Source organism: Microcaecilia unicolor, chromosome 1 (assembly GCF_901765095.1).
Source record: "Microcaecilia unicolor chromosome 1, aMicUni1.1, whole genome shotgun sequence".
Lineage (NCBI taxonomy): Eukaryota > Metazoa > Chordata > Amphibia > Gymnophiona > Siphonopidae > Microcaecilia > Microcaecilia unicolor.
This window is the reverse complement of record NC_044031.1, coordinates 491,238,130-491,252,113: the sequence shown is the minus strand read 5'-3', so window position 1 is coordinate 491,252,113 and position 13,984 is coordinate 491,238,130. Positions and strand designations below refer to the sequence as shown.

The window sequence follows — 13,984 nt, the reverse complement described above, 5'->3', positions numbered from 1 at the left end:
ACGAGTGCCTCAGAGCCATCCTTCCGGGGATCCTGGAAGGGCTGATGCGCCAGGCTGTGCCGGCGCCGGGGGTGCTTGCGCCCTCGGCGCCGATGACTGTGGCGCCGGCGAGCTCTAGCCCGGCGCCGGGGCTGTCGACACCGCCGCCGCTTGCGGTGCCGGTCTCGACCGCCACGCAGGTGGAGTCCCCGTCGACGTCGATGGAGGGAGCTCCGTCCCCGCCGGCGCGGGAGTCCACCGCTCGACGACACCGAGACCTCGGTGCCTCGACGTCGAGCCGGGCCCGGTACAGGACTCAGCTACATGAGCTAATGTCCGATACCGAGGATGAGGACTCGTGGGGGGAAGAGGAGGACCCTAGATATTTCTCCTCAGAGGAGTCTACGGGCCTTCCCTCGGACCCCACGCCTTCACCGGAGAGGAAGCTCTCACCTCCTGAGAGTCTCTCCTTTGCCTCTTTTGTGCGGGATATGTCTATAAGCATTCCCTTCCCCGTGGTCTCTGTGGAAGAGCCGAGGGCCGAGATGCTCGAGGTCCTCGACTATCCATCACCACCTAGAGAGTCCTCCACGGTACCGCTGCACAATGTCCTGAAGGAGACGCTGCTTCGGAACTGGGTGCGACCACTAACTAACCCCACCATTCCCAAGAAAGCAGAGTCCCAGTACAGGATCCACTCTGACCCAGAGCTCATGCGGCCCCAGTTGCCCCATGACTCAGCGGTCGTGGATTCTGCTCTCAAGAGGGCACGGAGTTCGAGGGATACCGCCTCGGCGCCCCCGGGGCGGGAGTCTCGCACTCTGGACTCATTTGGGAGGAAGGCCTACCAATCCTCCATGCTCGTGACCCGCATCCAATCTTACCTGCTCTATATGAGCATCCACATGCGGACCAATGTGCAACAGCTGGCGGACCTGGTCGATAAGCTCCCGCCGGAGCAGTCCAGGCCTTATCAGGAGGTGGTCAGGCAGCTGAAGGCGTGCAGAAAGTTCCTGTCCAGGGGGATTTTTGACACCTGTGACGTGGCATCTCGTGCTGCGGCCCAAGGTATAGTGATGCGCAGGCTCTCATGGCTGCGTGCCTCTGACCTGGACAACCGCACCCAGCAGAGACTGGCTGACGTCCCTTGCCGGGGGGATAATATTTTTGGCGAGAAGGTCGAGCAGATGGTTGACCAACTGCATCAGCGGGAAACCGCTCTCGACAAGCTCTCCCACCGGGCGCCTTCAGCACCCGCCCCCGCGGGCGGGCGTTTTTCCCGGGCTCGGCAGGCTGCACCCTATTCTTTTGCGAAGCGTAGGTACAACCAGCCGGCCCGAAGGCCTCGTCAGGCACAGGGACAGCCCCAGCGCGCTCGTTCCCGTCAACAGCGTGCGCCTAAGCAGCCCCCTGCGCCTCCACAGCAAAAGCCGGGGACGGGCTTTTGACTGGATCCATGGGAACATAGCCGCCCTACAAGTGTCCGTACCGGACGACCTGCCGGTCGGAGGGAGGTTAAAATTCTTTCACCAAAGGTGGCCTCTCATAACCTCCGACCAGTGGGTTCTCCAAATAGTGCGGTACGGATACGCCCTGAATTTGGCCTCCCTGCCTCCAAATTGTCCTCCGGGAGCTCAGTCTTTCAGCTCCCATCACAAGCAGGTACTTGCAGAGGAACTCTCCGCCCTTCTCAGCGCCAATGCGGTCGAGCCCGTACCACCCGGGCAGGAAGGGCAGGGATTCTATTCCAGGTACTTCCTTGTGGAAAAGAAAACAGGGGGGATGCGTCCCATCCTAGACCTGAGAGGCCTGAACAAATTCCTGGTCAAAGAAAAGTTCAGGATGCTTTCCTTGGGCACCCTTCTGCCAATGATTCAGAAAAACGATTGGCTATGTTCCCTGGATTTAAAGGACGCATACACTCACATCCCGATACTGCCAGCTCACAGACAGTATCTCAGATTCCGCCTGGGCGCACGGCACTTTCAGTATTGTGTGCTGCCCTTTGGGCTCGCCTCTGCCCCACGAGTGTTTACAAAGTGCCTCGTGGTGGTAGCGGCCTACCTACGCAAGCTGGGAGTGCACGTGTTCCCATATCTCGACGATTGGCTGGTCAAGAACACCTCGGAGGCAGGAGCCCTCCGGTCCATGCAGTGCACTATTCAACTTCTGGAGCTGCTGGGGTTTGTGATAAATTACCCAAAGTCCCATCTCCAGCCAACTCAGTCTCTGGAATTCATAGGAGCGCTGCTGAATTCCCAGACGGCTCAGGCCTACCTTCCCGAAGCGAGGGCCACCAATCTCTTGGCCCTGGCTTCGCAGACCAGAGCGTTTCAGCAGATCACAGCTCGGCAGATGTTGAGACTTCTGGGTCATATGGCCTCCACAGTTCATGTGACTCCCATGGCTCGTCTTCACATGAGATCTGCTCAATGGACCCTAGCTTCCCAGTGGTTCCAAGCCACCGGGAATCTAGAGGATGTCATCCGCCTCTCCACCAGTTGCCGCACTTCACTGCTCTGGTGGACCATACGGACCAATTTGACCCTGGGACGTCCATTCCAAATTCCGCAGCCCACGAAAGTGCTGACGACGGATGCATCTCGCCTGGGGTGGGGAGCCCATGTCGATGGGCTTCACACCCAGGGTCTGTGGTCCCTCCAGGAAAAGGATCTGCAGATCAACCTCCTGGAGCTCCGAGCGATCTGGAACGCACTGAAGGCTTTCAGAGATCGGCTGTCCTGCCAAATTATCCAAATTCGGACAGACAATCAGGTTGCAATGTATTACGTCAACAAGCAGGGGGGCACCGGATCTCGCCCCCTGTGTCAGGAAGCCGTCGGTATGTGGCGTTGGGCATGTCGGTTCGGCATGCTTCTCCAAGCCACGTACCTGGCAGGCGTAAACAACAGTCTGGCCGACAGACTGAGCAGAGTCATGCAACCGCACGAGTGGTCGCTCCATTCCAGAGTGGTACGCAAGATCTTCCGAGAGTGGGGCACCCCCTCGGTGGATCTTTTCGCCTCTCAGACCAACCACAAGCTGCCTCTGTTCTGTTCCAGACTTCAGACACACGGCAGGCTAGCGTCAGATGCCTTTCTCCTTCATTGGGGGACCGGCCTCCTGTATGCTTATCCTCCCATACCTTTGGTGGGGAAGACCTTACTGAAGCTCAAGCAAGACCGCGGCACCATGATTCTGATAGCGCCCTTTTGGCCCCGTCAGATCTGGTTCCCTCTTCTTCTGGAGTTGTCCTCCGAAGAACCATGGAGATTGGAGTGTTTTCCGACTCTCATTTCGCAGAACGACGGAGCGTTGTTGCACCCCAACCTTCAATCCCTGGCTCTCACGGCCTGGATGTTGAGGGCGTAGACTTCGCTGCGTTGGGTCTGTCTGAGGGTGTCTCCCGGGTCTTGCTTGCCTCTAGGAAGGATTCCACTAAAAAGAGTTACTTTTTCAAGTGGAGGAGGTTTGTCGTTTGGTGTGAGAGCAAGGCCCTAGAACCTCGTTCTTGCCCTGCACAGAACCTGCTTGAATACCTTCTGCACTTATCAGAGTCTGGCCTCAAGACCAACTCAGTAAGGAATCACCTTAGTGCGATTAGTGCTTACCATTATCGTGTGGAAGGTAAAGCCATCTCTGGAGAGCCTTTAGTCGTTCGATTCATGAGAGGCTTGCTTTTGTCAAAGCCCCCTATCAAGCCTCCTACTGTGTCATGGGATCTCAACGTCGTCCTCACCCAGCTGATGAAACCTCCTTTTGAGCCACTGAATACCTGCCATCTGAAGTACTTGACCTGGAAGGTCATTTTCTTGGTGGCAGTTACTTCAGCTCGTAGGGTCAGTGAGCTTCAAGCCCTAGTAGCTCATGCTCCATATACTAAATTTCATCACAACAGAGTAGTGCTCCGCACTCACCCAAAGTTCCTGCCGAAGGTGGTGTCGGAGTTCCATCTTAACCAGTCAATTGTCTTGCCAACATTCTTCCCCAGGCCGCATACCCGCCCTGCTGAACGTCAGTTGCACACATTGGACTGCAAGAGAGCATTGGCCTTCTACTTGGAGCGGACACAGCCCAACAGACAGTCCGCCCAATTGTTTATTTCTTTCGACCCTAACAGGCTAGGGGTCGCTGTCGGGAAACGCACCATCTCCAATTGGCTAGCAGATTGCATTTCCTTCACTTACGCCCAGGCTGGGCTGGCTCTTGAGGGTCATGTCACGGCTCATAGTGTCAGAGCCATGGCAGCGTCGGTGGCCCACTTGAAGTCAGCCACTATTGAAGAGATCTGCAAGGCTGCGACGTGGTCATCTGTCCACACATTCACATCTCATTACTGCCTCCAGCAGGATACCCGACGCGACAGTCGGTTCGGGCAGTTGGTGTTGCAGAATCTGTTTGGGGTGTAAATCCAACTCCACCCTCCAGGACCCGAATTTATTCTGGTCAGGCTGCACTCTCAGTTAGTTGTTCTTCGTAGGTCAATTTCTGTTGTACCCTCGCCGTTGCGAGGTTCAATTGACCTGGGTTATTGTTTTGAGTGAGCCTGAGAGCTAGGGATACCCCAGTCGTGAGAACAAGCAGCCTGCTTGTCCTCGGAGAAAGGGTATGATACATACCTGTAGCAGTTGTTCTCCGAGGACAGCAGGTTGATTGTTCTCACCTACCCTCCCTCCTCCCCTTTGGAGTTGTGTGTTTCATATTTTATTGCTTGTCATTCAACTGACGGGAGCGGTCGCGCACGGGCGGGAAGGCGGCCGCGCATGCGCGGTGGGCGTGGCCTGCGTGCCGACCGTCCCGCGAAGCTTCTTCCGGTTGGTGGGGGCTGCCGCGGACGTCAACCCAGTCGTGAGAACAATCAGCCTGCTGTCCTCGGAGAACAACTGCTACAGGTATGTATCATACCCTTTACATTTGTACCCCGCACTTTCCCACTCATGGCAGGCTCAATGCGGCTTACATGGGGCAATGGAGGGTTAAGTGACTTGCCTGTGCCTGAAATGGGAATTGAACTCAGTTCCTCAGTTCCCCAGGACCAAAGTCCACCACCCTAACCACTAGGCCACTCCTCCACTTGACCTTGAAGGTCATTTTCTTGGTGGCTGTTACTTCAGCTCGTAGGATCAGTGAGCTTCAGGCCTTAGTGGTGGATTCACCTTATACTAAGTTTCATTACAACGGAGTAGTCCTCCGCATGCACCCTAAGTTCCTACTGAAGGTGGTGTCTGAGTTTCATCTGAACCTGTTGATTGTCTTGCCAACATTCTTTCCCCGACCTTATGCCCATCCTGGCGAAAGCAGCTTGCACACCTCGGATTATAAGAGAGCATTGGCCTGTTCTGCGGACACGGCCCCACAGATAGTCCGCCCATGTTTTTTTGACCCCAACAGGATGGGAGTTGCCACTGGGAAACACACCATTTCAATTTGGCTGGAAGATTGCATATCTTTCACTTATGCCCAGCCTGGGCTGGCCTTGGAGTGTCGTGTCATGTCTCATAATGTCAGAGCCATTGCTGCGTCGGTAGTCCACTTGAGGTCAGCCTCCGTTGAAGAAATTTGTAAGACTGCGACAAGGTCTTCAGTCCACACAAATTCACATCACACTACTGCCTTGAGCAGGATTCCCGACGCGACAGTCAGTTCGGGCAGTCAATGTTGGCAGAATCTGTTTGGGGTCTAGAATCCAACTCCACCCTCCTAGGCCCATTTTATTCTGTTCCAGGCTGCAGTCTCATTCAGATTGGAAGGCATAATAGCACAGCAGCTTATGACCTACTTGACACATTTTACTTTTATTACATAGCTCATAGTCTAGGTTTAGACCCAGTTACAGTACAGAAACAGTCTTAATGGCAGTTATTGCAGAATTCAGAAGAGAGTTAGTTTAGGCAGGAAGGCAATTATTCTTCAGTTCAACATGTCTAGTGCATTCAGTGTTGTAGATCATGAATTATTATTAAGATTATTGGATAATATGGGAATTTGCGGAGAGGGTTTAAATTGGTTTGATGGGTTTTTGAGATTAAGATCTTAGAAGGTAAAAATTTCAGGCTCTATTTCACCCAGGTGGGTCTCTTGAGTGTGAGGTGCCTCATGGCTCTCCCATCTCATCCATTCTATTTGACGTCATGACGGTCGACGCGAGGGCGTGACAGACAGGTATGGGCAGTGGAGAGGCTTCACCACCATGAATCCACAAACCCTTCATGAAAGTGGGTGGAGCTTGAGTAGCTTCATTCGAACGTTGGGGTTGCGAATTATGTCCAGATAGGGCGTGGCTGAGGGCGGGTGTATGAGTGAGAGTGAAAATGAGTGGTATGAGAGGCTGCAACAGTACAGGGCTTCAGGGTTTCCCTGCCACACAGTGAGCTTCAGAATTGGAGGTGAGAATTATTTATATAGATGTTTTAGTTGGCCAAATGGTTTGTCCATTAGAATCAAATATGAAGCATTGGGTGTTGTGATCGATCAATATTTGACATTTGAGCCACATGTATCTGCTGTTACATCAAAGGTTTTTAAGATATTATGTGATCAATAGAAATAGAATAAAAACATAGAAAAGAAAGTAAAATGATACTTTTTTTATTGGACTAACTTAATACATTTTATGATTAGCTTTCGAAGGTAGCCCTTCTTCGTCAGATCAGAAATAAGCAAATTTTTTCTCATACTAAGGTATAGGTACTGTTTAAGAAAAAAGAACAAAAATGTTAGTTTGCAGACTAGTGTGTTTGTGATGTTTTGAAATCATTATGACAACATTTTAGAATTTCTTCTTACAGTTTTTCTTTTCTCTTGAACAGGAAATGTATGAAGTTGCCAAGAAACTTTGCTCATTTTGTGAAGGTTTGGTTCATGATGAGCATCTTCAGCATCAAGGCTGGGCAGCTATAATGGCCAACTTGGAAGACTGTACACATTCATATCAAAAGCTTCTTTTCAAATTTGAAAATGCATATACAAATTACCTGCAGTCAATAGAAGATATTAAGCTCAAACTTACACAGTATGTATCAAATGATACTTTAAAGAAATTGCAGTGCAGTTCCATATTTTTATTATTATTAAGTTTCTAGACTGCTGTTTAGTTTTACTTGGTTTGTTTTGATGTACAGATTTTATATTGCATTGTACAACATATGAAGCATGATTTTGCATAGGTCATCTAAGTAGAAAAAGGGTTCTTTAAAATGTGCATGGTATTTTACAGAAGGGAATGGGACTTGATATACTACCTTTCTGTGGTTACAATCAAAGCGGTTTACATATGTTTATTGAGCGTACAGTCTTTTATGAAAAACTTAACAAGGATGAAGGAAAAATATATGTTTTTGGTAGCACATAGAGTGGGAACAGTTGTTTTAGAAGAAAATATGTTCAGAATGCATCATGCAGGATTCGTTGAAGTGCTGGCACGTAGACATCTTGGTGCCAGATTTTGCAACATATGCATGTAAGTGTCACTGCCTACATGTGCAGATTGCCCCTTTCAGGTGTATTTGTGCTGCAGATACACATTTGCAAATAAGAACTCTTCTAAAGTTGCCACTTCCATATCATCATGCTGATCAATCCATAGACTGGTGGGTTGTGTCCATCTACCAGCAGCTGGAGATAGAGAGCAATCCTTTTGCCTCCCTATATGTGGTCATGTGCTGCCGGAAGCTCCTCAGTATGTTCTCTATCTCAGCAGGTGGTGGTCACACACAGCAGCAGCTCTGGCTAGGCCTCCAAGCCTAATTTTAGGTTTTGTTGAGTGCCTGGGGTTGAGGGCTCTTCTTGAGCAAGTGCAAACCTGGTGGTGCCAGGTCCCTCCTTTTTTCCCCCCTCCCGCTGGCTCCGTTAAAAAAAAAAAAAAAAAATTTTGGACGTCCTTAAGGGCGTTTATTTCGACGTTTATTTAAACGTTTATTGCAGCTACTCACTGGGACACCAGGTCGTTACAGCTCGGAGCGGAAAGCAGGTAATTTTACCTTTTTGTAGCGGGCAGGGGGTACCCCGATTGATCTCCACGTGGCTGATGGCGTCGGAGGGCGAGGGTGCAAAGAATCGCTCCCCGGACCACGTGTGCGCGTCTAGCGGGGATGCGGGGGTTTTAAAGTCTGATTCGCCCTTGTTGGGTGTCAGTTTGGAGGCCGGTCAGGGTCCTGGTTCTTCCTCCGGTGCGGCGGTTTTTCCCGCCATAAACGCCCATCCCCCGCTGCTCGCCTCCGCCATCTTGGCCGGCCACGCTGCTCGGACGGCTTCTTCTTGGGCCGCCCTTGAGGTGGGAGACGTTAATGCCATGGCCGCCCTTCATTTGGGCAAAGGCAGAAAAGCGGCTAAAGTTAAGCGCCGTTCTTCCCGCGCGGCTCCTTCGCGGAGTGTCGCGCCGGACGCCATCTTGGATGCGCAGCATGTTTCTCCCCCGCTCTTGCGAGCGCCGGTTGAGGGTGCGTCTAGGGCTGTGGCCCAGGCTGCTGAAGTGCACAGTCTGGGGGGTTTCTCCCCTGAGTTTATTTTGCTGCTGCATCAGGCCTTCCTTATGCAAGACGCTGCCCCTGCCCCTGCTCCCTTGTCCGATAAAGGGATTGAGGCCCCCGGAAGTAAACGCCCTCGGGTGGATTTCCAGGCCTTAGAGGACTCTGTCTCCTCTGATGTAGATGAGGGCAGCGTATCTGAGTTCTCCCAACGGTCCTTTGGGGATTCCTTGGAGGAGACGGATTCCCGCTCGGATGGAGTGGATGACCCCTCTGCAGCGCGGATCTTTCGCTCAGAGGACTTGCCCAACCTGTTAATGCAGGCCATGAGCATTTTGAAGATTTTCTCTCCAGAGGACGTCTCTCCCTCAGCCCCTGTTGGCTCCGCCATTATGCTGGGGACGAAGCGCCCGCCTAGAACCTTCCACGTGCATGATGCCATGCGCACCTTGATTTCGGCTCAATGGGATGTCCCGGAAGCGAGCCTCAAAGTGGCTAGGGCTATGTCCCGCCTCTATCCTTTGCCTGAAAGTGAACGGGAGACCTTTCTTTGGCCTACCGTGGATTCTTTAATCACTGCGGTGACTAAGAAAACGGCGTTGCCGGTGGAAGGTGGCACGGCCCTAAAGGACGCCCAAGACAGAAGATTGGAGGCGGCCTTAAGGTCGTCCTTCGAGGCGGCTGCTTTAAGTTTGCAGGCCTCAGCTTGTGGCTCCTATGTGGCCAGGGCGTGCCTGACGATTGTGCAGCGGGCTTCCCCCTCGGATCCTTCCTTGAGGGCTGACTGGCCGACCCTGGAATCGGGCCTGGCTTATTTGACAGACTTACTGTATGATGTCTTGAGAGCCTCGGCTAAAGGTATGGCTCAGACAGTCTCTGCGCGGCGGTGGCTTTGGCTGAAGCATTGGTCTGCTGACCACGCATCTAAGTCCCGCCTGGCTTAGTTGCCTTTTAAAGGCAAGCTGCTCTTTGGGGTCGAGCTGGACAAAATTGTGACCGATCTCGGCACGTCTAAGGGCAAGAGGTTACCAGAGGTCAGGGCTCGGGCCAGTGGTGCTCGCCCTGGTAACTCCAGAGGACGGTTTCAGGAAGCCCGTCGGTACCGCCCGGGCAAGTCGGGCTCCTCTGCCCCCTCTTCCTTCAAGAGGAACTTCTCCCCCAAGCAGCATTCCTTTCGCAGAGACCGCCGTCCCGGAGGTGCGCCCTCCGGTCCTCCCCCAGGGTCTCGTACCCAATGACGGGGCCCTGGTCCAATGCCCAGTGCAGATTGGAGGACGCCTGTCCTCGTTTCTGGGTGAGTGGACCAGGGTAACTTCAGACGCTTAGGTTCTGGAAGTCTTCAGAGACGGCTACAAGCTAGAGTTCTGCCGACCCTTAAGAGACAGGTTTGTACTCTCTCTCTGCAAGTCTCCGGTCAAAGCTGTGGCAGTGCAGCAGACCTTGGACAACCTGATCCGCCTGGGTGCGGTCGTTCCGGTGCCAGAAAATCAGATTGGCAAGGGACGTTACTCCATTTACTTTGTGGTACCAAAGAAAGGAGGTTCTGTACGGCCTATCCTCGACCTCAAAGGGGTCAATCGGGCCTTGAAAGTGCGGCACTTTCGCATGGAGACTCTCCGCTCTGTTATAGCGGCAGTGAAGGCAGGGGAGTTCTTGGCTTCCTTGGACATCAAGGAAGCGTACCTGCACATTCCCATCTGGCCTCCTCATCAACGCTTTCTGCGTTTTGCAGTCCTGGGCCGACACTTCCAGTTCAGAGCCCTCCCGTTCGGGTTGGCTACTGCTCCGCGGACCTTCTCCAAAGTAATGGTGGTCATCGCGGCCTTCCTGCGAAAGGAAGGAGTACAAGTCCATCCTTATCTGGACGACTGGTTGATCCGAGCCCCCTCTTATGCAGAGTGCGGCAAAGCTGTGGACCGGGTGATTGCTCTTTTGAGCTCCCTGGGGTGGATCATCAACTGGGAGAAGAGCCAGCTGCGCCCGACTCAGTCCCTGGAGTATCTGGGAGTTCGATTCGACACCCAAGTGGGCAGAGTGTTCCTGCCATACAATCGGATTGTCAGACTTGAGGCTCAGGTGGACCAGTTCCTAGTAGCCTCTCCTCTTCGGGCTTGGGACTATGTGCAGCTGTTGGGCTCTATGACGGCCACGATGGAAGTAGTGCCCTGGGCCAGGGCTCATATGAGACCACTACAACACTCTCTGCTGCAGCGCTGGACTCCGGTGTCGGAGGATTATGCTGTGCGCCTTCCCTTGGACCCAGCAGTGCGCAAGGCGCTGAGCTGGTGGCTGCAGACAGACAAGTTGTATGCAGGAATGCCTCTGGTGACCCCGGAGTGGATTGTCGTCACGACGGACGCCTCTTTGTCGGGCTGGGGAGCCCACTGCTTGGGAAGGAAGTGGACTATCAACCTCCTGGAACTCAGAGCCATTCGGTTGGCGCTTTTGGAGTTCATCCCGATACTGGCGTTGAAGCCAGTACGTGTCCTGTCGGACAATGCCACGGCTGTGGCCTATGTCAACCGCCAGGGAGGTACCAAGAGCGCCCCTCTAGCCAAGGAGGCCATGAATCTATGCCAGTGGGTGGAAGCGAACCTGGAACAGCTGTCAGCGGCCCACATTGCCGGAGTCATGAATGTCAAGGCGGACTTTCTCAGTCGCCATACCTTGGATCCCGGAGAGTGGCAGCTATCTGCTCAGGCGTTCTTGGACATCACGAAGCGCTGGGGCCAGCCGAGCCTAGATCTGATGGCGTCATCGGCCAATTGCCAAGTGCCGCGCTTTTTCAGCAGAGGACGGGACCCTCGATCCCTGGGAGTAGATGCTCTTCTCCAACAGTGGCCGACACAGGAGCTTCTCTATGTGTTCCCGCCCTGGCCCATGTTGGGCAGGGTGCTAGACCGGGTGGCAAAGCATCCGGGCCGGATAATCCTGGTGGGTCCGGACTGGCCCAGACGTCCCTGGTATGCGGACTTGATCAGGCTCTCAGTGGACGATCCTCTGCGGCTGCCAGTGGAGCAGGGCCTGTTGCATCAGGGTCCCGTGGTGATGGAGGATCCCTCCCCCTTTGGTCTTACGGCCTGGCTATTGAGCGGCAGCATCTGAGAAAGAAGGGCTTCTCAGACAAGGTCATCGCCACTATGCTAAGAGCGAGGAAGCGCTCTACTTCTACTGCTTATGCCAGGGTTTGGCGTACCTTTGCAGCGTGGTGTGAAGCAGGCTCACTTTCTCCCTTCACTGCTCCAATTTCTTCAGTGTTGGCGTTCCTGCAAGAAGGTCTGGAGAAAGGCCTGTCGCTCAGTTCCCTTAAAGTCCAGGTAGCGGCTCTGGCTTGCTTCAGGGGCCGCCTGAAGGGTGCTTCCCTCGCTTCGCAGCCAGATGTGGTGCGCTTTCTCAAGGGAGTTAATCACCTGCGCCCTCCTCTGCACTCAGTGGTGCCTGCGTGGAATCTCAACCTGGTGTTAAGAGCCTTGCAGAAGCCGCCTTTTGAACCCTTGTCAAGGGCATCTCTGAAAGACCTGACGTTGAAAGCAGTCTTTTTGGTGGCTATCACTTCAGCCAGAAGAGTTTCCGAGCTCCAGGCACTCTCATGTCGAGAGCCCTTTCTGCAGTTCACTGAGGCAGGAGTGTCTATTCGCACAGTGCCTTCCTTCCTGCCCAAGATTGTTTCTCGCTTCCATGTGAATCAGCAGCTCTGTCTCCCTTCCTTTCGTAGGGAGGACTACCCAGAGGAATACTCTGCTCTCAAATATCTGGATGTGAGACGAGTCATCATCAGATACTTGGAAGTGACCAATGATTTCCGGAAGTCGGATCATCTGTTTGTCCTGTTTGCAGGTCCTCGTAAGGGTCTGCAGGCTGCTAAGCCTACAGTGGCAAGATGGGTCAAGGAAGCCATTGCAGCGGCTTATGTGGCCGCGGGGAAGGTGCCGCCTATCCAGCTGAAGGCTCACTCCACTAGAGCTCAGGCGGCCTCGATGGCAGAGGCCGGGTCCGTCTCCTTGGAAGAGATTTTCAAGGCGGCAACTTGGGCATCGGCCCATACCTTCTCCAGGCATTACCGCTTGACTGTGGCTGCTCGGGTGGAGGCCCGGTTTGGAGCTTCAGTGTTGCGGTCAGGGATTTCTATGTCCCGCCCTGGGTGAGTACTGCTTCGGTACATCCCACCAGTCTATGGATTGATCAGCATGATGATATGGAAGGTAAAATTATGTATCATACCTGATTTTTTTCTTTCCATTAATCATAGCTGATCAATCCATAGCCCCTCCCAGATATCTGTATTGTTTATATTCTGGTTGCATTTCAGGTTCAAGTTTAGTCTTCAGTTCCTGTTCAGGAGGACTTCGTGTTCAAGTTTTTCAATGGATTCTTCAAGAGACAAATTTGTGTTACAGTGAGCTGCTGCATTCCTCTCCCCTCCGTTTTACGGGGCTGGATTGAGACTTAAATTCTGCCGGCGCTCCCTCCCGCTTCGTGCGGCAGTAGGGCAGCTTTGTACCCCTCCCGCTTCGGCGGTGTTAGGGTCATTCAGCTCCTCCCGCGGTTGCGGTTGCAGGATAAGCCAGATCCCCCCGCATCGGCGGGTGTGGTGTCCCTCCCCCGCTCCGCGGGGATGAGCTGGACGGATTCCCCTCCCCCACTTGTGTGGGATGAGCTGGGTTAATTCCCCTCCCCCGTTTCGGCGGTGGTGAGCTGGGCAGAGTGTCCCTTTGTGGGTGTAATTCTCTAAGTGCTGAGTCCTGCGGATGGAGCTTGGATATCGACATACTGAGGAGTTTCCGGCAGCACATGACCACATATAGGGAGGCAAAAGGATTGCTCTCTATCTCCACCTGCTGGTAGATGGACACAACCCACCAGTCTATGGATTGATCAGCTATGATTAATGGAAAGAAAATTATCAGGTATGATACATAATTTTACCTTATATATGAAGGGCAATTTACACACAAAAGCTCAGTATTTACACATGCAAACGCAGTGTAATCCTTCTAAAGTGATGATCCTGATTTATAGTCGTCATTCAACTCATTTTATCCTTGAAATAGTAAATTGCCTACCTCTCCATACACAAGTGTGATGAATCAGCTACAAAAGTGACTAACGATACTGTGAAGCGTTTTCTTGAAAGTTCTGAAAAAGACCAGAAGGCCCATCTGAGGCTGTATGGGTACAATGACAGTGGAAGTGCTTTCCATTCACTTCAGCATGCTTTTTTCTTTGCATTTCAGGCCTCCTAATGCTGTAAATCTTGTTCTCAGAGGACAAGCAGACTGCTTGTTCTCACATGTGGGTCGACGTCCGCGTTGGCCCAGGAATCGTCATTTTACAAGCAAAATATAAAAAAAAGTTTTGCCAGAGTCTTTTGGCGCGTGTGCGCGGACTGATTTCCCACCCGTCGCGTGAGCGTGTTCCCTCAGTTTTCTTTTGTCCGCGTTGAGGTGCGGTAGTTTTTTTCTGCGCTCCTCTCAGGCCCAGGAAAGAGTTTTCGCTTTTTTCTGCTCATTATATCTTTATTACTGTCTTAAAAAAAAATA

General features: G+C 52.8%; 1 protein-coding gene across 4 annotated transcripts in view; it reads left to right on the top strand.

The window, feature by feature from the left end:
• RB1CC1 (RB1 inducible coiled-coil 1) overlaps positions 1 to 13,984 on the top strand; it is a 387,073-nt gene that overhangs the window by 94,647 nt on the left and 278,442 nt on the right. For all 4 annotated transcript variants that reach the window (XM_030214384.1, XM_030214360.1, XM_030214376.1 and 1 more), the window contains exon 6: positions 6,789 to 6,991. In XM_030214384.1, the coding sequence (XP_030070244.1) occupies positions 6,789 to 6,991 (203 nt within the window). The remainder of the gene's footprint in view (positions 1 to 6,788; positions 6,992 to 13,984) is intronic.